The 24,491-nt window shown below is 43.4% G+C and overlaps 1 protein-coding gene across 1 annotated transcript in view; it reads left to right on the forward strand.

Annotated features, from left to right (window-relative positions):
• si:dkey-175m17.7 (uncharacterized) overlaps positions 1-24,491 on the forward strand; it is a 34,827-nt gene that overhangs the window by 5,967 nt on the left and 4,369 nt on the right. The window contains exons 2-4 of the mRNA XM_056398001.1: positions 7,869-9,970; positions 10,436-10,738; positions 12,494-12,755. Of these exons, the coding sequence (XP_056253976.1) occupies positions 7,885-9,970; positions 10,436-10,738; positions 12,494-12,755 (2,651 nt within the window). The 5' untranslated portion in view covers positions 7,869-7,884. The remainder of the gene's footprint in view (positions 1-7,868; positions 9,971-10,435; positions 10,739-12,493; positions 12,756-24,491) is intronic.

Here is a 24,491-nt window from a genome sequence, read left to right on the forward strand (position 1 = left end):
TTGTTTCTGTTTCTTACCAGCAGACTTTAACCTCGTTGGTGAGTTTGGTCCTGAATCTAAATGTTACCCACAAAGCTTTGGTGGTCGGCCAAATGTATTTCCAGGGTTAAGTGAAACATCAGAGCGTCTGTTTGGTTTGTTAAAGGTCAACGTGAAAATCACGCCGAGTGTTTAAATCCTGGTAAACTTCATCATTTTCTGCCTCTCAGCTGATTTGTGAATTCGTTCTCTGACATCAGCGTCTGTTCATTCATTTACTCACAGCTGGAGACTCACAGCTGGAGACCCACAGCTGGAGACTCACAGCTGGAGACTCAGTGTGAACAGCGCTTTGTGTCATTCTGACTTTTGTCTCGACATTCGATCGGAAACCGCGACGGTGGATTTATAATTAAGAGATTATGAAAATGATAAGACCGTATGAAATTATATTTTCCTAATTAATATTTTCCTCCAGGATCCTCACTGTCAATCAAGTTGTTCAGGTGAAACTAAAGAGTAGAAAAGTGACTGAAGACCACTCACAGGTTATTTTCACTTTGACACACTGAACAGACGGACACTCTCACATCTGTCCTTCAGATGTGAAGCTGGAGTTTAGCTTAGCATTAAGGAAACGGGGAACAGCTAGCCTGGCTCAGTCTGGTGTTTATCTTCTGTGTTTATCTACACACACATCAAACTATTCCTTTAACATCACGACTCTTCTCCTCATGTGTTGGAGTTAAAAGACCTACTTTGTAAAGACGTTGTCTAACTGCATTATAGGCCAGTGGCGCTGATCTGAGACACAGTTAACACCATCCAGCGTCATGTTCCTGTGTCACTGACCTCGTCAGTTTGCTGACAGTTTAACTTGAAACACGTGGACGCGGCCGGCGGTCCTCTCCGCGGGGACCCGTCCTCTGATCTCTGCAGGAACAACCTCCAGAGTCTTTGTGTGGATGTGGAGCCAACAACTGTGCTGTCAGGTATATCATCGTGTACATACTACTGCCTCCCTCTGCTGTAACCAGCGCCCGTAGCTCTCGCTGTCCGTCTGTCAGTTCGGTTATGTGTGTGAATGAGTGTTTAGAGAGAGGCGGACCGCCTCCTGTCAGTTTGTGCCAGACACGAGCAGAAACGTGGAGATGTGGATTTGTCCTCTGACGGAAATGGCCTGCTGCTCATCAGCCCCCGGAAACAAACGACTCAGATGACTAATTTTCCTGCCATCTACTATCTCGAGAAACCTTTTTCTACTCTGATGGAGAAAAAAAAATCTTTTTCATTCAGCAGAGGAAGACAGTTTCTAACTCGAGCAATTTTACAAGCCAGTAATTGAGCAGCACATCCTCACATTATTGTCTGGTTTTTGCTCTGGTGTTGTCCGCTCTGCTGCGTGGGTGTTCGGCTGTCAGGTGCCTTTTGATGAAGGAGCTGCATAAAGCCGAGGCGGGGAGAGAGAGAGGGAGAGAGAGGGAGGGAGGGAGGGAGAGAGGAGATTGTCATCAATCTTGCGCAGCCAGGCAACCATCTGCTCCCAAAAACACCAGCCCCCTCAACAGCTTGTCCCCAAAAACAGTCAGTGCACCACCTCTACAGCTGCAGACGCTCTGTGCTGCAGATGCGCTCTGACGGATCACTGACGGCTGCAGAGGCTCTCTGCATGTATATGTCTCACACTGTCCTCTAAAAACCTAAAGTCATGTCATAAAGTTATTCTGAGTGAATGTAGTTTTATGAAATACGACACGCAGCCTGAGCAGAAGAAATAAAAAAAAGATTGAAAGTATTAAAATGAAAAATGTTGCAGGTTTAACGCAGGTGTTTGGGAAAGTGTTCAGTCATCTGGAAAAATATTAGCATGTGCGCCCTCTACTCCTCTGTGGAGCTGTTATCTCTGCTCTGCTGGTGGGGCAGCAGCGAGCCGAGGCCGGGCGTCATGATCTCCCCTCAGGCTCCTGCAGCTCTCACCAACTGGAACTGAGTGGCACTCTTCTTTCTTTCTTTCTTTCTTTCTTTTCTTTTTGATATTTCTTTTCCTCATCACACTTTCATGAGCTGGAATTCAGAAAGCAGCTAACCTGATTGCGAAAGCTTAGCATAAGTTAGCCTTTTCCTTAAATATTAATACATCCGTAATCATGTGCATACATTTGTATTTGCCTCCCCTCTCCTTGATCCGCGCTGCCACATTTGTTTATTCCGCCTCTTATGAGCAGCTATCTGTCAGGACTTTCCTGTGGATCCTCTTGTTACTCCTCACTTCCTCCGAGAGACGCTCATAACTTATTTACAGTTTACTGTCGACCTCTGAAGTCGTATATATTCCAAGCAGATATATTATGCAATCTCACATACTGATATGAGTAGTCTCATACATAATATGCTGCAGTTACACACTCAGTATGGTTCTCAGAAAGGCATGAGCCATCTCTGAAGTAATCACTGTGCTCAGTTGTAGCCGTTTGACAGTTTATTGTCTGATGGTTCTGGGTCAGTAACACATTGATTTGCGACTTCGGATCGATCAGAGTTCCTTTTGTAAACGCACAGAAGTGTTACCTCGCCTGGATGTTTCACGGTGCAGAATGACGTACGTGACGCTGTTTTCACGTCTCGTCGTGGGGAAAGTTTCTGCGTCCTCACCTTGAACATCAGTGAAAGGCGTGAACGTACGGCCTGATTCTGACACACTCAGTCGTGGTCCAATATGAAGCTTGTATGAAGTGTGATGTGGAAATTTGAGATCTCTCTTCTTTAGGAGAAGCAGGAGACATCTTGTGCCTCATAGTTTCATTTTTTTAACGAAGTAATATTCAGAGGGAATTTTTAAACCAGAGGGGGTGGATGTCATTTAAAGAATTTTTAATGAGGCCATTGAACTTTTTTCTTGAGAATCCACGTCAGATACAAACCGGATGCAAAGGCGAGTATTTTCAAATGTCTTAAAATGCTCCTATTAACAGTTTCTTAATGAGCAAACGGTGCTTTTGTCTCCATGTTCTGCCACTGTACAGCAACACTGCTCTCCATTGTGTTGTCAGATTTGCTGCCATCTCAGATGCAAACCGGGATCTGCCAATCGACGCTATGAAGGGGGAAATAATGAAAAACTGTCAAATCACAGACTGAAAAGAACAAGTGTGTTTCTTTGCTCTCACCACAGTTTCCTCATTTGACAAGCATCAAACACGCCTGCACGCTCCGTACACTTTGTACTGTTTGGCTCTTTCTGAAACACAATCACTGCGAACACACACGGCGTGTGTGTTCGCAGTGATTGTGTTTCAGAAAGAGCCAAATAACGCTCGGTGTGCGGACTGTATGTCGGCGGAGCAGGTAGCTCACAGCCTTTATCACATTTCATTAATGTGTTAGAGAGACAGATTAATTAGGACCAACAGACTGGAGTGATTCCCTATAAACAAAGTTAATTACATGCCATTTCAATTAACCTCCTAATCAGCAGAGCTCACACCATTTTCCAGTTCTGTCCTTCTGGGTGAATCCTACAAGGATTACAAACTGCCTTCGTCTTGTTCTGTTTTTTTTTTTATTGTCTTGAAGCAGGACAGCGGTGGAGCTCAAAGCACAGAATCAACAATGTCAAAATACTCCTTCAAGTGAAAGTCCTGCTTTCAAAACCCTCCTAGAGTAAAAGCACAGAATCCAAAAAATCTGAAATGTTCTTATATATATTATATATGATGTTATTATATCATTGGTAGGCTGCTGATGCAGCATCGTGACATTAACCTGCTCAAGTCCAGGTGGACTTTATTCTAACTACTACAAACAACATAAGTCTGTATTTACTCTTTGTCTTTTTCCCTATCTCTGTTTTTCTGTGACACGTTGGATCCGGTTTTTCAGTCTAAGAAGTTGGTGAAATGTCTCTTTAATGGAACCATTAACAACTCAGACAAGTCAACCAGACACAGTCATTAACAATGCACCGGGATCCATGAGCTTATCAGGGATAGTTTTTATGTAAAATTAAATGACCACAAGGGTTCAGACAAACTAATTCTGTCTTTTCCACTAAATGTACCAGTTTGTATTTTTGCATTAACCAACAATTTATGAGCAACAGAGAAATTCTGTCTTGAGCAGTTAAGAATATGAACATGAGGCAAAGAGCTAAGTTTAAAAAATGTACTTTACAAGCCTTTTGTGTTGCTTTTGAAGCATCATTATTAAACTCACCTCTACACAAGAGAATAATTATGGAGATTTGGCAGAATATCTGACTGCAGCTTCAGGGAACAGTCCCACTTGAGTTGACAAAGGAGATAATTATGATGCTCCTCTTTTTGTTTCCCCATTTAAATTATGTTGCAGATTTGAGTGTTTGTAATAATGTGAAATTTCAATACATTTTTACTGTCAAAGAGACTTTGTAATCAGCCCATCAGATGATTTAATGTCTCACTTTTATTTCTTAAATGCTCTGTCTGTGGTTCCTGCTGCGGCTGTGACAGTGAGTGAGTGAACAGGCCACTAGCCTGCAGTTTACAGTGTGTGAGAGAAAAGTGATCAGAGTGATAGTGACTTCCACCATGATAAAACTGGGTCAATGTAACCCCCACCCCCCTCCACCACAGGCAAGGCTGAAAAAGGAAAAAGAAAAAAAAAAGATGAGGACACCATCAGCAGACTCAGTGCGTGGATATAAGCATGGGGACGCAGCGGCGTGGTTTGCTTTCTCTATGGGTCGGTAACTGTGTTGTGTTGGGACTGAAGACATCCCCAGATTATTCTGACATGTTCCTTCCTCCCCTGTAGTCTGTGGTTTACAGTGTCACGTTATAATCTGTCCCCCTGTATTTTCTCTCCACCACCCCCTTATTCCTGTCAGCCAGCATCGTCTTCAGTATCCGTTCCACCCAGTCCCACTTTTAACTTTCTGGTCTTCCACTCCCCGAGAGATTCTTGATTAATGTGTCTTAAAGGACTTAAGCTTAAAATGAAAATTCACCCAAACAAACACTGTGTAAAAACAGTAATATGTGATGTTCCAGTTCGTTGTTTCATCTCCACTTTATCTAATGTGGAGTTTAAAGGGTTGCTTCATCTAAATGGCATAAGAAAAATGACTTACTTCTGATGGTATTTGGTCATGCAGACAGATCGTGTTGTCCAGGGACAATGACAGTGGAGAATATGCTGTCAACAGTTTCCACTGGGACTATTTCATCAAGTTATTCCAATAGAAACTGTTCACAGCGACGTTTCTGTTACACAAGTCTCTTTTAAATTGATGTGAGCACCACAAACAAAATTCTCTGCATGTGGGGAGACGGCAGAAATCTAAGAGATGGAAAATAAAACTGAAAATATCTGCATGGTTACATACCAGTAGAAGTGCATGAAAAAGTATGGGGCATTGTAATGTAAATGACTCTTTAATTTGAGAACAATTAAGACTACAGCCGTGCTAGCAGCCCTGGAAGGCTGCGGTGGTGCTTTGATGCTAACACGCTCATGATGCTAACACACTAACGCTAAGCAGGTAGATATATATCTGCCATTTTAGTTTTGTGTGTCTAATTTTTTGCACGACATTGCAGGTATTCTGTCATAAAGCAAAGTATTGGACAATTAAAGTTTGAGCTGATCATGATGCTGGATAAAAGTTTGAGGCATCACCAAAGTTATTAGCGTTCATCCTGAATGTCTGCACCAACATTACGCGATCATCCGATAACTGTTCACTCAAAACCACGTAGAAAGAAAAACGAGGTGTGGAAAGTCTTCAGTCATGAGAGCGGAGTGTGTGTGAGTGGTACATGTACAGATGGCTGTCAGCAGATGGAAGGGAGAGAACAAGCGAGCACGTGGGCCAGCTTCTAAACTCTGGGCGGCACAGGTGAACAGCATCAGCTGACGAGCCGATGAGGACAAGGACAACCTCCGAGACGACGGGGAGCGTCGTCAGCTGATGCTGTTCACCTGGGCAACAGACAGAAACATCCCCACAGCCATGCAGCTAGCATGACTAAAAGTCTTCTTGAAATGTGAAGTGACCTTTTAAATGTGATATCATTTCCAGTGATCTATAAATATCAGAGGTACAGCTCAGGTTGTGTTGTCAGTCCAGTTCAGTCAATGAAGAAACGCTCCTGCCATGACTCACCGGTCTGTATCAACCCTCCAATCACATGGCGAGAGGCGCAGAAACAAACCTCAACAGTAAAACGCATCACGTTTATTTTCTCCTCTTGTTAATCTCTTAGTTGTGCCTTGAGCTGAATGCTAACATTAGCATGCTAACATCATCCCAGCCGACCTGTTTACACTCCTACAACCTTGCTGCTAGTGAGGCAAAAAGTAAATTAAAGTACTTCATCAACCGAACACCCATGGGTGCCCTGGACATCTCAGATTGATTTTATTTAACAGTGTGTGTATCAGTGGGTGGATTTTCACTTTAACGACAATAATATTTCATCTGAACATTTGAGTGCAGCTTTATAATGAATGACTCGAATGAATATAAAAACCTAAAGTCCTGTAGTAACTGTACCAACCTGTTATTAATAACATTAATCATAAAGGCAATTTAACGTTACAAAAAAACCTCCTGTATGTATTTTACCACGACATGCATATTTATGAGATACACTCAGTTGATGTGTTTTTGCTGTGTCATGGTGAGAAAGCTGAGCTGTATCGTTGTGTACGTGGTGACCTTCTGTTTATACCGTGGCCTGGACAAATGCTCATTTCAAATTGGCCCAAAGGATTCGGTTAATTTAGTTTATACCGGAGGCGGGATGAACGGGCTGGATATCTGCGGGCAGGAAGTGTTTCATTTCAGATAATCTCCTGGCTCTCCAGCATTAAGTGAAGAATCCCACTGAGCCAGTAGCTCACCGCCAGAGCCGCTGAGTCTCCGAGACAAAGCAGCACAAAAGGTTCAACGTGTAGAAAAGCAAGTTCTTACCACGATTAAACAATTCTCATCTGTATCGAGAGCAGTAAACGTGCGAAGTCCAGCCACAGTATATTTAGTCACGGCTCGGCATGCATCACGGGGAGAGTGAGGGCTCCTCAGAGGGATGAAGGGCCGCAGCTCATTTGAAGCAGCTTGTGACTGAGCTTTTAAGAGGCCTCAGTGCCGTCAGGATTAGCTGGGATTATTTGCTGCTAACAGCAAACAGGTACACACTCGCGCACCCTCCGATTTTGAATTTTATAGGCTAAAGCCGACGATATTACTGAGGAACGGTTTCAATTTGTAATAAATGTCAAACTCCTACAAATACAGATGAGCATTAAACGTCTGGAAAGTCGCCCTGGTATAAGCAGGTAACAGACTGTGAGCTGCATGTTTTAATGGATTCTCCCAACGTGATCGAACAGTGTCATCCATTCAAACCAAACATGCAGCTCAGGTGGTTTCCTCTTCATGTACGTACATCCTCCTTTCATTTGCAGCAAATGTCAAAGGAAACTGTTTGTGTGACGCGTCGATGAGATGTAACATCACTGGTTGTTGGTATCTGTATGTTTTGATATAGAGAAGACGCCTCAGAGGTGACTTACAGAAATATGCAAAACATAAAAATCTACTGTTGTTGTCAACGTGTGTTGTTGTCGTTGTTGTGGAGGATTTGGGGCTTTAATTTACATTCCAATAATAATCAAATTCATTCTTTTTTAAATTTAACTACAACATAATGTAAAACACAGCTCTGCTACAGTTACGTGTGTGCACTGCATCATATAAATATTTAACCGCTGCAAAGCTTTGTTCAGAATTTGCATGATGTGCAGTTTGTGTTTAAACTGGTGGAATGTAAAGTGTGCCCCACATTTAATCTATACAGTCGTTTCCTGACGTCTCTCTTTCTGTCTCTCTCTCCCTCTTCAATGAACAGCTTCGCATGAACCCAGATGCCTCCCCTCCCTCTCGACGAGCGCATAGTGGTCATTCAGCGCCCTAAAAACCTAACCCTCTGCCAGGCTTCCCCGCAAACCATCCCGCACCACGCCTCTCAAATATCAGCCTCCTCCAATGGACAAGTCTCCCACCCTCCTAATCTCCACCCGTCTCACTCGCACTTCTACTCTCCCTCCTGCAAATCCCTGACTCTGGAATGCAAGCGCAGATCTTCACGTGTGCAGAAATTCAAGGGCGAGCAGCCTGTGATCCCAGCGGGAGTCAGACACATCCCTAGCCACTGCCACAGCAATGGCACAGTAACACTGGGCCCCCGGCTGCCCTCCCACACTCATACTATTGATATCAGAGTGACTGTGGACAAAGGAGGACGGGCAGGAGGATTCAGCAACTCGTTAGAACGCAGCGGAAGTGTAAAAAGTGGCAGAGGGAAATGCGCCTCTTCGCAGCTCGATCAAGGACAATGTGAGAGAAAGACCGGAACCGCAGGGAGGCCAGGCGGAGCCGAGCACAAGTCGCAGCGAAGTCGCCACAGTCAGCTGTCGACTTCCCCCGGGGGGGTCCTACAGTTCGTCCCCGCTCAGGCGCAGCAGCATAAGTTCAGGAGCGAGAAGGAGAACGCCAGCTTCCTCAACAGAGGCGACCAGGAGTTTCCCTCCCTAGGTCACAAGAAGAATTCCAAACTGGGAACTGTCCATCAAAGCCATAACAGTCACAGTCTGCCCTACCACCACAACTCCGTCCCCGTGCCCCATGCCGCCATCCTAAACTCCAACTATCCCGGATCCCCTCCCTCCCAACCCACCCATGTCCCCGTCTCCTTTCAGCAGCTCAGCCAGCCTCACCCGTCCCGCGCCAGGGATCAGCGCCCCCACATTCTTCATGGTCTGCCCCTCTCCCCTTGCTCCTCCCACGCCGGAGGCTTCCCCAGCCCTGACCATACCTGCACCATCGACTGCACCCACCCGTTCAGCTGCGGCTGCTGGAGGTTGGTGAAATGCAGAGGGTGTAAGGCGCACTCCGCCGGCTGCCAAGGAGGTGGAGGAAGCTCTTCCACCTCGTTCTCCTGTGTTCACAATGTCGGAGCAGTGAAGAGAGGAGGCAAAGAAATGGGCCTGAGAAATCTGGGTGGGTGTCTCTCCACCACCTCCACCTCCAACACCTCCTCCTCCAACAGCACTGTGTCTGACTGCCGAGCGAGCCTGTTCAAACCTCTCCGCTGTGCCTCCTGCTCTGGCGAGGCCAGGAACTTCGAGAGTCCTGCTATCCTTCGCAAAAAACTGGTAGGGGGATGTCTGCCCTGTACCCCTCTGTCCTCCTCAGCCCCTCTCCGGGCGATACAGAGCTGCGTCACGGGCTGCAACCCCAAAGCCTCTCAGACAGGTAGCTCCACCTGCAGCTACTGCAGCAGCGACCCCATCGTGGTCACGTTCAACCCCCGCCGAGGCAAACCCCCGGGAAGAGGCGTCGGAGCGGCTCACCAGATGGGTGTGTTCCAAGCCGACGATGATGACTACAGCGTGCGCACGATCTGGCCTGAGGAACTGGCCAAGAAGATGACCCATTCCAAAGGCCAAAAGAATCACTGTGGCGGGATGGGAGCGGGGGTCGGGCAGTCGTGCGGAGGCCAGGCTCAAAATGGCAGCAACGGAACGGGCCTCGTCCTCTTGGACTGTCAGAACCTTCAAGAATACGCGCCGCCTCAGCTCACAGATCACGCCGGCCGCCGGCGGCTTCAGCAGGGCAAAATGGCCGCGCTGGATTTTATGGGCTACAGGTCAGGATCTGGGTACGACGAAGGCCGGAACTCGCTGAAGAGGCTTTTGAAAAAAGATGGAGGAATGGACGACGGTCTGGAGCAGGACGGAGATGCAGCATATCCTCATTCCCCGTCTCCCCGCTCGGCCTCCCCGCCGTCGCCCGTGTCCTTCTCGCCTCCGCCGTCCGCCCCCAGCACACTCATCAAACCCAAACCCTGGCAGAGGGAGAGGGAGGGGGGGCACTCTCTGCCCTCGGCTCAGTCCCTTCACCTGGCGCTGAACTCCCTGAACAGAGAGCAAGACGAGGAGAACAGCAGAAGTAAGAAGCTCTTTCAGTTCACACGCAACACAGACAGAGAAACTAAACTAAAGCATGTAATCACTCACATAAAGACGCTCAGTAATGGGCTGAATGCATTTTGTTTTCCAACCACAGACGTCCATCAAAACATCCCTGATGGTTACTTTCAGCCACTGCACCGTCTTGTGTCTGTGTTGGTCGTACGCCGTCGTCATTCTGAGCCCAGTCGCCCTTGACGTGTTAAATAATTTTGCAGTTTTTGACAGATGCACACATCTGGGAACATTTAGCATCTCAGCAAGTTGTTTCATTTATGTCATAAAATAAGCAAAGCCAGTAAATACTGCTAATGAGCTTTCACACTAAAACGACCCACGTTTGATTCAGTGATTTAGCTTCAGGAACTTTTGTTTGTTGTTTCAGTTTGAACTCAGACAACGATGCAGACAACACCTCCCCACTCTTTGTCTTGTCTTCTTCCAGTGCACCTCTCTCTGCCTCTCTCCTCGTCACTGCCGGCGTCTCTGTCCGATGAGAGTGTGATGACTCCTGACGCAGAGAACGCCGTGGTCAGTCCCATCCTGCCCTTCCTCTTCCTGGGGAACGAGAGAGACGCCCAAGACCTGGACCTGCTGCTGCGCCTCAACATCGGCTACGTGGTCAACGTGACCACACACCTCCCCCTCTACCATGTCAACTCCGGACTGCGCTACAAACGGCTGCCCGCCACCGACAACAGCAAGCAGAACCTCCGGCAGTACTTTGAGGAGGTGTTTGAGTTCATTGGTGAGAGTCCAGCCTCTGACGTGTGGTTGTGTGTGTGTGTGTGTGTGTGTGTGTGTGTGTGTGTGTGTGTGCGCGCATTCACACATACAGATGTAAAGTAGTGGCCTCGTGGATCGACGTTCCAGTAACTCGTTAAAAACACGATGTAGATATTTTCCTCCATCTTGTTCCAAGTGGACTGGAGCAGTAAACCGCTCTGTCCTTCTGTTGGAACCAAGATGATTGTGATTGGCTCTCGCCTGGCTGTCGTCAGGTAGGGTTTCCACCCGAGAGATCATTCTCTCTTCTGGGCGACTGTCCCGGAGAACTAATATTCTTTCTGTCTCGGTTTTTTATGTGAAGATGAACTTTATATTTCTAATTTAGAAATTACAGTTTCAAATAAAACCTCATTTGTTTCCTTCTACTGCTGTTTTCTTCCTGGTCATGTCCAATCCTGTGTCCGTCAACGTATGAAAACGGGTACGACAGTGACGATCGAGCGATGGCCACGAGTGTTCACATCCACCACAGGATGGAGGATTCAGGCAGTTGAGGTTGAGGCGGCGAGAGAGTTAGTAAAAAACAAGCCTTCACCAAAAGAAGAGAAATAACGAGCTGCTCTCCCAGTAACTACAGTTGTTTTGTTACATGTTCTTAGCTGCTAGTTAGCTCACATTCAGGAATCAGCTGGTGATGTCAGTGAATACTGTACCTCCAAACTGAAGAACGGCTGATGTTCAACTACAATGTTTTGTTTCCTATTTTATGAAAATCCAAAAGCTTTGAGGTGACGTGCGGAGGATGTTTTCTGAGCAGGACGGACTAACGAGAGTAATGGAACTAATGAGTATCTGGAAATGATTAGTCACAGCCCGGCACTGATAATTACAGGAAAGATAATAACGATTATGTGATTATACTCACTACTTACACCGGCGTGACAGACATCTAGATCCTGAAGACTGTGGTCTGTGTTCACCTGTCACTGTTACCTGGTAACCTCGGTTTGTTATGATGATTTCTACACTGAAGAAAAGGAAGAATGAACTGACTGACCTCTGAAATATTTCCTTCCGAAGCCGTGACTGTTGTCACTGTGTGTGTCTGTGTCCCTGAGCCTGGTCCTGCCTCCCTCACTGTGGTGCAGTCTCCCCCAGGTTCCTGTAGTGGCTGCTGGAGCTTCAGTTCACTTTACTTGCACAGAAGTTACAATAAAATATTACACATTAAAAATAAATAAGTAATAATAAATGACCCCCCCCCCCCCCCCCTGTTCATCAGAGGAATAAAATGCTGAGACTTTTGGTGAATTTAAATTTATAGTTTAAAGACAGTGACTGATGTTTGAACGACATCCTACATTTTGGCTGTAAAAAGTCTTAATTCTTTAAATTAAATGACCATTTGTTCTAAGTTTGTATTCCAGATGCTCACAGCCGGTCAGTCTGCAGCATTTAGTCGGTTTATATTCCTCCACGCCGGCGACAGTCACCTCCGCACGTCACCTCAAAGCTTTTGTATTTTTATAAAATAGGAAACAAAACATTGTAGTTGAACATCAGCCGGTCTTCAGTTTGGAGGTACAGTATTCACTGACCATCACCAGCTGGCGACACATCGTTCCAAATTTCACACAGATGTTTCATATTTTATACGTCTCTGGATAAACAGGGACGTAACCTGATGTTCAGTGGCGGAGGGATACGACCACGAGGAGGTGACTCTGGTTCCTTTGTGAATTCAGCTGATCTGCTCTGTTGTTCTCATCCACAGAGGAGGCCTATCAGAGTGGACAGGGAGTGTTGGTGCACTGCCAGGCAGGCGTGTCTCGCTCTGCAACCATCGTCATCGCCTACCTTATGAAGCACACCCTCATGACAATGACAGACGCCTACAAGTACGTGCGGAGCCGGCGACCCGTGGTGTCCCCCAACCTGAACTTCATGGGCCAGCTGCTGGAGTTCGAGAGGGACCTCAACTCTGGGGTGACTCCTCGCATCCTGATGCCTAAACTTAACGGTGTGGAGACGCAGGTGTGAGAGAGGACAGGGGTTTAGGAGCAGGTCGGGTTAACGCAGGTGAGAGATTAAAGTGGCATTAATGAGCGTTAAAGAAGTGCAGCACATTTTAGAAGAGAGATGAGAAAACGTTAGTGCACTTTTAACGCTGTGAGACGAGACAAAAGAGCGGATGGTTGTTTAAGTAGTAACGCGATCATCATCCAGTAAACTGTTTAGAAGATAACGTGCCAATATTTTGTACAGATCTATATCTGACTTCTCTCTCTCTGATGCCTCTTCCTTTTTGTTCCCATCATTTACAGTCACAGCCACACACAGTAACACGGCTGCCGTTAGCCACAAACACAGACGTGGAAAGGGTTCACAGGTGACGTCTCACCTCGCCCACAGCACCACTGTGATGTCTCCACCACATGTAGCAACACACAGGTCACAACAATGCACTTTACTTCCCATCCATGTCTTCAGTTTGTTTCGTTATCACCAACTGAAATGTCACGAGGACGAGAAGATATTTGACGCACAGACCTCCGTCACTGTTTCTGGTCAATATCATCATGTCTGTTTCCTGTTTGAAAAACTGTGCAGTGCAGCAGCGTGGAAAACAAGCAGCTGGTGGAAATGTGTTGGGATGGTTTTATTTCAGGTTCATACGCTGAAATAAGCTCATTATAAACACATTCAGAACTGAGCTGATTTATTTTACACTCACTCTGATTTACAGCTTATTTCAGCGGAGGTGTGTCCTGCTCTTATAATGTGCTTTAAAACAACAGACCTTCTCCAACTGTGCTCTATTCTTCCACCGTTAATTCATGACTGATGATTATTTTTATTCTTTTGTGTTCAGCATGAAAACTATTGTTTGAAATGAAATAGCACATGGAAGTTAATTAATTAGTTGCGCAGAGGCGACATCTAACGACTACTGAACCGGTCTGGTCAGGAACATGTAGCCAAACTATTTCTTTTGTGTTATGGTGAAAAAACTGTGAAAGTTTTTATTTTTTAACTTCTGTTGTTTTCTCGACTTTGGAAAATGTATTTTTTTTCATGGCTGACACCGTCTAACCTAAATCATGGATTCTCTTAAAGACGAATCGACTTTATATTTTATTATTTTGACGCCTTTGTGCAGGAATCAGAAAACGTCATTTCTTTTTAGAGATGGTGTCTTAGCTGACGTCTGTGTTGTTTCTCCCTGACTGTTGTTTTGCCTTATTCTCCTTCCTGAACTTCTTACTGTGTCTATCATGACTATGCATTATTTTTTTATTGTGAAGGATTTGCTTTGATTAGAGAAGGTTCCTTGATTCACTGTGAACTTTTCCTCTGTATTGCTACGGTTCAATCCTGAATCCCGTACACATTAACAACAAATACTCACGTTACAAAACAGCTACAAAATCTAACTCCACAGGAGATACAGATATATTCATACATTAATTATGATGTACAAAGTCAGAGCAGATCGACTTCTGCTCTCGTGAAACAATGAGACACAAACGGACAGTAGCTTCCATATAATATCAATTCATTCATTTTATGGGAAGAATAAGTGAGTCGTGGAAAACTAATCTGGTAGCTGAGGATGACAATTATTTTGCACATTTTCTAAACTGATGCCATACACATTCTTTGATCGCATGCTGTTAATATATACAGTAACTCAACATTTGCAAAAAAAATCACATTTTTTTTAAGCATCAATTGTTAAATGGTATCAAATACTTAGGTACAGAAACATTAAATTCCTTTATGCCAGCGTGTGGAGAGAGAGGAGGCGCTTCTGGATAATTAAACAGGTTACAATGGAAGGTATTATCTTGTGCTTAAAAACTCTATTGAATTAAAAATCAGTGTGTGTGAGTGAATATAAACTTTACTCCTGAGCTAAGAGTTCACAAATTTTGATAATATTTTCTCCATTATTATTATTATTTTAGTGATATTTATGTAAATTGCAGTGTCCCATTTTTCCATATTTGAGCCTGTGATTAACAACATGCCCTGCTACAGTTTTCTAAAACCAGAATGCCTTCAGTTTCGCCTGCTGTCGTTTGGTTCTCCGCTGTGCTCATGACTTTGTAAGACGATCCTGAATTTTGCTTGTTGGATTTATTTTCTGGCTAAGTGACTTTGATAAAGGCTATATATTTTTCTACAGTCAAACTGCTTCATCATGTCGGGTGTACACACGTATCTGTGTATTTACAGTTTTTTTTTTTTTTTTTTTACATGAATCTTTCTTTTATACGAACGGCCGTTTGAACAGAATGAAACTTCCAGCTCTGCGGTGGCGACGTGGATCTTCAGCTGCGCTTTGCGTTGCAGTGTCACGCTGTTATCAGACCTCAGTAAACGTGGGTCAACACACCGTGTTCCTGTTTTTACCTCTCGCCTGTGTTTCAGCTGGGGAGACGTTAACCAAACATGCCGCTGAGTCCTGCAGTCTCTCCGGCTCAGCTCACTGTAGGTGTGGTGTGACCCTTGGAAGAGGGCCTGTTGCTTTCGCTCCTTGATTTTTATACAGACTTTATATGCAAAATGGCTGTGGAAGCAATTTCTTTAACTTGGCCCTGTTCGGACTTTGCTGTGCAGCTGAGTCGATGCTGACCTCAGACGTCTGTACTCAAGAGACACGACGAAGGGAACTGAACATTTTCTCTTTCATTCATATGAACTGAAGGGCCGGAGTCTCTGTGAGTGTCAGTGTGTGTAAAAATCTTCTGTTGGTGTTTTGCACTGGAGAAGAGGAGCGTTGTTACTGTGTGTATGATAACTTTTTCAGAACGTTGTATATCTGTGCGTTGCTTATTTGTGGGAACTGAATTATTCCTCTTTGTATTTTATTGCTGACTTTTAAACGTTGTGTTATTTCCTGTACCAAATATTCAATTTAAGGATTCATGATGATGATGATGATGATGATGATGATGATGAGAGGATTCAAGAAAAAAGCAGATCACCTCCTTCTTTTTCTAATGGGGGTAAGAACTCTTCAGGTATGACTATCATAGTAATGCTGTGCTGTTTCACCCCGCTGCCCCCGCCCCCTCCAGAGACCCAAAAACTCATGTTATCTAAACCTGTGATTCTCTGCAGTCGCCCCCTCCCTTTTCATAATGGATTGTTTCTCTTAAGCAAATGTAATATTTTCATATTGTAGTAACTGCTCCTTGTATTTAGACAAAGTTTTTACCTTCATGTACTGACTATACTCTTCATGATTCTTCGAGGTGCACTGTGACTAATACGATGCTGCTATATCACAAGGACTTTTATTTTGTACGTCACGTTTTGCAGATCAGAGTACCGCTAAAGGTGACCGGTACAAAGCGGGCTCGGACACAGGAGCCCTGCTGACGTTGTTCTGGTTCAGTCCAGGCTTCGCCGCGCTGCCTCAGTGCAGTGTGTTAACCTCAGAGCGACTGTGTGCTCAGCGTTAGGACGTGTAGCTGCTCCTGGTCTTCCTTACGAGCACGACGGACAGAGAGTGACATGTAGCAGTAAGGTGTTTTTAAAAACCTCCTCTCATTGGTCACTGTGGTTAAATACACAATACAATACAAATACTGTGATGTTGCTTTCTCTGCAACAGTGTTCGTTTTGTTTTTCCTTTCGGTGACAGAACATGAGAAAAATGAACAAATATTTGATCTTGACGTCAGTCCAGATATCGTCAGCATTTATCAGAAAAAATGATCAAATGACTTAAAAACTGTCGAGTTAAAACTTAAATCCTGCAACTGAAATGTTAACGAGACAACGTGCATGTGTGTGTGCCGCGGGGATGACGTGTGCAGTATGTTCACATTTACTTTTATTTTTCAATCCGAGTGAAATGAAACTCAAAAAAATCAATTCTAATTCCCTTTTAGCCGTGGTAGCGACACGGATCAGTGTCAGTCGGTCGGTCCAGACTCAAGTAGCATGACAGCTCTTGGATGGATTGTCTTTAGTTCAGACGGTCATGGTCCCCAGAGGACGAATCCTCCGAGTCCGCTGACCGTCCCTCACTATTCCTGTAGCTCCACCATGAGGCTGAAATTGTTTATTTATTGAGAAATCTCAACTTTTGGATAAATTCCCCCAAAATTTGGTCCAGACATTCATGGTCCCCAGAGGATGATCATACTTTGGTTCATGACCAAATACCTGCAAAACTACAAGCCTCAGCTGTACTTTGAGTTAAGTGCTAATTTGCAAATGTTAGCATGCTAACACGGTAAACTAAGATGTTAAACACATACCAGCTAAACATGCTAGCATTATCACTGTTAGCATGCTGACATTAGCATTTAGCCCAAAGCACTGCTGTGTTTAAGCTGCTAGCATGGCTCTGGTCTCCTGTGTTACACTTAAACACGTCTCAAAAATGCAGAAAAGCTGCGTCACAGAGACGTTTGTCCAGTGAAATCTGCTGCATATTCACATCAGAGTGAAACAATCTGCTAATTCTAACATACGCTCACCGCCTCCATGTTTCAGTTGCAAGATTTCAGTTGATTTTAGCTCCGTGGGATGAAACTGTCTGTGGTGATTGTTGTTTTGTTTTTCAACCTGCCAGAAGAACTTCTTTGACGTGACTGAATAAATTGTTCTGTTTAAATTCAGTAGCATCTATATACACTGTATGTAGCTGATCTCATGCTATAATGTGACGTCAAGTTAATTGGTTGACAAAGTGAATACTGAACAACAATAATGCCTATAATGACACATTATAAACCCACATCCAGAGGATAGAGAAGGATGAATTATGGGCCTTTTGCCTTGTATATGTTGCTTTGCCTGAAGTCAAAGCTTATAAAAAACTGCACTTAGAGTATGTTTGGTTTAATTTGTCTCCTTATACAGCTAAATATATTCGTAGCGTAAATGGGCTTTGGGGCTTATAAACTCTGAGAGTAGATCTCAGTCCAAAAAAATGCATCTGTAAATCATCTTGTAGCACAAAATAATATGCAAAAAGTCAAGTGGAGTTTTACTGAAATACTCTTCAGAGAATCTGTAGCTAGCAAGTCATCCAGTGTCAAGACTACTATCTCCAATAAACACGGGCCTTCCACGGACGGAGGATGTTTGAGGTTCACAAGGAAACCTGAGCAGAAGGTTTTGGCGGCAGCAGCATCGACGCTGTGGGAGCCGCAAGGATTCGGATGAGAAGAAAAGCGATGTGTGTGGACATTGATCATCGGTTTAGATGCAACTATACTTTGCTGGCGTGACGTCAAACTCCCATCCAGGCAGAGCAGTTGTGCAATACATATGCACAGCAGCTGCATAAAGAGGTTTGACGAAGGAGGTGTTTATTCTGCGGACAGTCGCTGCTCAGCTCACTCATGTATTCCTCTTCCATTCCTGACATGTCTGATTAGCAGCAGCTCTGATTAATCTGGTTCCTGTGTTGGTGACATGACTGACGATTTCCCATCCAGTGATTTAACTGCTGTGTCGTCTTCTCTTTTGTTGGTTATAGCTGAATATGATAATGTTACTATACTAGCATCCTAAAGTGTGCGGTACAAACCTGATGGCTGGATTGTGAAGTTGTTCTCCATATTCATTTCTAGTAAATGCACTGGAACTGGCTCTTTTAATAAAAAAAAAAAACTGAGAAGTAATGATTTGTGGGAGCATCTGTTGTTTTAATTAGTTGTGATGTTTTTGTGTGAGTGCGCTGACAGCTCCAGTCAACGCCGCGCTGTGATAGGCTGGAGCTCGCTCTGCGGACTGATCCCCGGCACTCTCTCACTGAAGTCACTGGTGTGTATTTGGAAAGTATTGAGCAGTTTCATTACCGTCGATACGAACGGCCGATTGTGATTGACGATTCAGATGATCACCCCACCCAGATCTGCTGCGCTCATCGTTACATAAGAGCTGGTTTGGGATTCACAGCCGCGTGGTGGAGCGCCCGGGGGGGAGGAGGGGGGGGGGTCGATCAGAGAGAGAGGTTAAAACAAATTCAGTATCCGCCTGGCAATAACCACCACTGCAAATAAACAGCAAGAGCGGAGCTGCACAGACTGTGGTTCACTGTCAGGAGCCGGTCTGGGATTCATGATGACGCTCATGATGTCTCTTACTGAAAATCTGTCAAAGTTTTAACGTAAATCTATTTTCAGTTTTTTGACATGACAGTGTGTCCGCGTTGTTCAAGACTGAAATATCAGCACGGACGTTCACGGTCCTCAGAGGATAAATCCTCCTGACTCCTCATGAGCTTCATATTTGTGGTTGTGAGTGAAATATCTCAACAACCATCAGATGGATTTCCATGACATTTGGAGCAGACATTCATGTTCCCCACAGGATGAACTGCAACAACTACTCACTGTTCATCTAGAGCCATCATCAGATCAATAATTTAGTTTGTCCAACACTAAAATCCTGAAACCATGAAACCAGACATGATTGGGAAACGTTTCTATTCCTCCGCGCCGGCGACCGTCAGAGAAGGAGCCATATTGTTTTCATGTTGTCAGTACGTACGTCCCATCCTCATGGACATGATATCTCCGTAACGCCTTGATGGAACTTCTTTAAATTTGGCACAAACACTCTGTAGGACTCGAGGACAAACTGATTAGACTTTGGTGGCTAAAGGTCAAAGGTCAAGGTCACAGTGACCTCACAAAACATGATTTTGGCCTTGTGACACAATATCTAGACAATCCTCAAGGGAATCCCTTCAGATATGGCACAAATGTTCGCCTGGACACAAGGATGGTGACCAGACTTTGGGGGTCAAAGGTCAAGGGCATGGTGCCCACACAAAACACGGTTTTGGTCTCGTGAAAGCAATATCTCCGTAACATCTTGACAGAACTTCTACATATCCGGCTACAAACCTTCACTTGAACTCAAGGACAAACTGATTAGATTTTGGTGGTCAAAGATCAAAGGTCAGTGTGACCTCACAAAACACGGTTTGGCCATTACTCAAGACTTCACAGCAATTATGACAAACTTTCACACAAATGGTTCATATTTCCTGTGACTCTGGATTAACAGGGATGTAACCTGGAACTAGTCTGAGTGGAGGAGGGATACGACCGTGAGGAGGTGAAAATAGTTTATAAATGTATCTACAAAGTCACAAAATGTTCAAGAACATATCTGCAAACTGCAGCAATGACATTTCCTCCAAAACATACTGAACTAGACAAAACCATGTAGTAATATATAAGAAACAATCTGTCAGCTACAATCTGATTCTGAAATAATTCATATAGAGTTAATGCAAGAAGAGCTGGAGATTATCCTGGATGATTCTATAGTAGGACTGCACGATATGCAAAAAAATCATATTGATTAATATGATCAGATATTGTGATCAGTTGGAATCATAGTTTTTTGTGAATTTTGTACCAAACAAACATGTTCCTTTACGTCTGGAGAAATGATTTGTGTCTCTGTAGCACCACAACGCTGATGGTGCCAACACTCGACAATAATGTGACGCAAAACTGCAGCTCCTGAGATTTGGATATTTTCACTTGGCCATATGTGATTTCAATTATATTTCGATTAATTGTGCAGCTCTATTCCATAGTAATGTTTTGTCGGCATGCATCAGCATCACAGCTGTTAGCACATCTGCTGTCACTTCCTGCAGTGCTCAGTCTCTGGTGTAACTCATTGATTCACTGCTTTGCATTGATGAAGAAGAAATCACAAACCGCCATCATCAGTCCACTGGACAATCACAATGCAGCTCATCAGTCACCGCTGCATGATCGCCTGCAACACGTCACCCAGCGCTTATTACAGCGGCTGTTTGACTGCGGTTGAATGTTCATTCTGGAGAATATTTACAGCAGATCTGTTATAAAGCCTCCAGTCATCAGACATTAACGATGCATCTTCAATATCAATATGACTGATGCTGCTGAGCTGGAAACACGTCCAGCATTTCAGTGTCTGTTAACCATCGGGTCCCATCATGGAATCAATGGCCCAAATGGTTTAAAATGAAAATCTTTTACCAACATTGTTTCGATATTTATTGACATCAACCTCGAGGCAGTGAACTGCATTATCTGCTGCATGCAAGTTTTATCTGATACAGCAGTTTGTCTGAGAGAGCAGAGATTATCTGACGGACGAGTGAGACACAGGTAGACAACAAGAAGCTTTCATCCATTTACTGGGACGATCAAACTTTCCAGTGACTAAGATTTACCTAATCATGTATCTGTGTTTGTGTCACACGCTGAAACGGATCTTTTTAATCATGTGTGTGAGACATCAGCGGAGAACAGTCGGCTGTTGTTTCTCAGCTTTGAGGTCTCCAGACTTGAAGGCCCCGCTGAGCCTCCGCACTAATTAATTTCGGCTTAATTAAGGATGATTCATTAAGTAAAATTATATTTAACAATCAGGTTAATTAATTGTAATATTTATAGTATAATAGATAATTAAACATACAACTGAGTTAATAATTGAAATTCAATTTATGTTCTTTGCCTGAGACGTTGCTGGATTCATGAGGCATTGATCAGTTTTATATTGAAAACATTTAAAGTTGACTTTTCTTAAATCTATGTGATTTATCATTTTACACATTTCACCTGTGCATTGCCTTACCTCTGCAACTGCAACACTGACATTACAGCAGCATATTTGAAATGACTTGCAGGACGGCATGCGCCCACACTAATTACAACAGAGTATAACCTGCAGAGATGAAAGAGGAGCTCTTGGGGACCATCTGCTGAGTATTTCAGACGCAGCCCTTGCAGTCATGTATTGGTTTGTACCTGCTGTCACTGTTTTTCAGAGTTTGTGCCAGAAAAAAAAAACCCTTAAACCTTAAATTACAAGCAACGCTGCCAAGTTCCTGCTGTATTAAAATGTGGCTTTATGCCTCAAATGTGTTGCCTCAAACCAGTTTTACTGTAGATCTGCCCGCTCAGCAGAAAAGGCCTGACACAAACTTCTCCTCAAAACAGTCTTTCTGGGAGACATGTTCGTGCTCTCGCCTCATTTTGAAACTCAGATATAGTGATGTATATATTAATATTGTAATTCAAATCAGTATTACAGTTCATAAACCGTTAATACGTGCTTTACAACACATTGTTGAAGTCGAAGTAAGGTCGTCTTAATCGGCTATTAATGTATTTGTCAGCAACTGTAACTGTGATGAAGCATTTTTTATGATCATCTATTATTATTCGTCTCCAGTAGTTTCAAACATGTGTCAATAATCAAAGTTTAAGAGACTTATAATTTGAGTCACCTGGTTTTTAAAGTGTGTTACGACACATTTATTAGCTGTTTATCGACACGTGCAGGTTCACATCTGTTTACATCTGTTAGTGTGAAACTTAATTCTTGACCAAACTCCAATAACCCGTTTCAGCCTTTTCAAATGTAACAAAGGAGCAAAGTCCATCCACTGAGGAGGACAGTGTGTTGTGGTTGAAAGCACCGGAAAAAGCTACCAAGTGGACCTTGGGTTTAGATTTTGAGACGGTTTACACTTGTTTATTTACAATGATATTTACTGTATTATTAAGATTAAAGCCGCCAAACATTTCGCCATCATAGAAATGATCGAGACATTTCACCTCTGACAATAAAATCATCTTCATAAAGAGGTTCACTTGAATCACATGGTTTTCACTTACCTTCCTTACATTTCTATAAACTGTCCTGTCACGTGTTTCTGTCTGCTGCTTCTGTTAACCAAGTTATTTAAAAAATTTGGATAAATGAATAAATATTTACCTTAAAATGAGCTGAGTTCAAACATCTTGTGACTGGTTCATTATGGGTGGGCTTGTTGTTATTAGTGTCGTCACACGTCATGATGATGATGATGATGATGCAGCCAAACCTGCCTGCATCATCCAGCAGATGGAGTCCTTCAACTGTAGCCGAAGGTTTACATCCAGCCGTCCTCGAGGTTCGTCAGCAGCTACTCGCTCAAATCAGTCATTACAGGCAAAAAAAAACAAAACAATAAAGATTTAGTTGAAATGCAGCTCTTTGCTCTGTGATGTTTAAAGCACACTGCGAAAGTTCATGTTCATCACCATCTTGGTCTTGCACAGAAAAAATGAAGCTCCATACATTAACAGCCTCAGTGCGCTTCCACTTTTAATACATCCACCTTGGGACACTTTCTGTCCATCTGCAGTGGTTACTTTGTTAATCTGAAATAAAGTGTTTACGGTGCATTTAAGAAACACTACACAATCTGAAATCTGACATATTTCAGCCCCTTTTTCTCAACATGATTACTGTGAATTGTTCTGTGTGAGAGCTGAGAGGCACACACACAAGAAATAGTTTATTAAACTATTTATTCAGCCAACATACGTATAATATTAATAATATAAATGTAATAATGTGAAATGTTATAATGCTAATAATGGAAACTTTAAAAACTACTGTTAAAATCTTTTGGGGGTTCTTCCATTGTTGGTGCCGTGCATATTTCCTAAATTTACAATTTACTAGAGTACAGTCCTTTCATCTGCACTTTTAACATGTTTTTGTGTCTGCTTTTTCTTTTCTTTTTTTTTACTTGAATTTACTGTTTTCCATTAACTTAACATTCAGTTTGGAGTAATTAAAGTCATAATTATAAACAATAGCTTCTGTTCACAATATTAGGATAATGGATACCACTGACAGCTGGTCAGCATCAACAAACAAACAGTCTAAATAAAGTTCATATTGTTCAATGAACTCACCAGACACCACGTCATGTTTTTAGTAAACTATTCTTGTTATTTGTTATCAACTATTATAAACTTAACACCAAACACAAAGCTACAACTGTCATTCAAACATTTTAAGTCATTATATGTTGTTTTGTTATTATTATTATTATTATTATTGTTGTTTACCCAGTGAGCGAATTAAATATATTACGGCAAGCGCAAAGGACAATTTAGCTGGAACGCGAAACTGCTTCCTCGCTACCAGAGATAGTAAAACTGTAAGATTAGTCGCCGCTGAAGAAGAGAAGAGAGCGACGTCAGCGTAGCGCCATTATAGCCGCGGAGACACTAGCTTAGCAAAAATGGCGTCGGTTAGTTTTCGATACGTTAACTGCTTGTGCCGGTAACGAGACTGTGTACTGTCATTTCACAGGATAGTGAAGCATTCATCTGATTTATTGCGATTTATTTTTCGTAATATAATCTTTATTGAGCAGTTAATGCTCACAAAGAGTTGGTGTTGGTTCAAACAGCGTTACGACCAAGGCGAAGGCGTTATGCTGTTGTGACCGCGGCGCTAAAATCTCTTCCCTCCACAGGGTGTTTGGTCTGAGCGTCGTATAACTGACAAAAATACATCCACTCTGATATTTCAGTTTCTTTGAATTCACATAGGAAAGAAATGAGAGATTCCTATCGTGTGTAGCTCATACATATTCATTCATACATGTAAAAACCAGCAGAGATTTCCCAATTTAAACTGTGATGTAAACCATTAAACCAGACTGCAGCAGTCCCCATAGCAACAGAGGAGAGGGTGGGCATCACCAACGGCACAGAGCCACACAGTGATTCAGGCTTCTGGAGTTCACATCCCAATATGTGTATTGTCTTTTACCAGTAAAACCTGAAACCACACACCACATAGACCATCCAGCTTCATGTCAGAGAAACCTGAGAGATTCTAGTTGGCCCTAATTTCCTATGAGCAGATTTGGTACAATCCACCCTCATAAGAAAACCTTCACCAATTGCCGCCCCCTCCCTCCGTCTGGCAGGTACCACTCA

This window comes from Seriola aureovittata, chromosome 15, assembly GCF_021018895.1.
Source record: "Seriola aureovittata isolate HTS-2021-v1 ecotype China chromosome 15, ASM2101889v1, whole genome shotgun sequence".
NCBI classification, from domain to species: Eukaryota; Metazoa; Chordata; class Actinopteri; order Carangiformes; family Carangidae; genus Seriola; species Seriola aureovittata.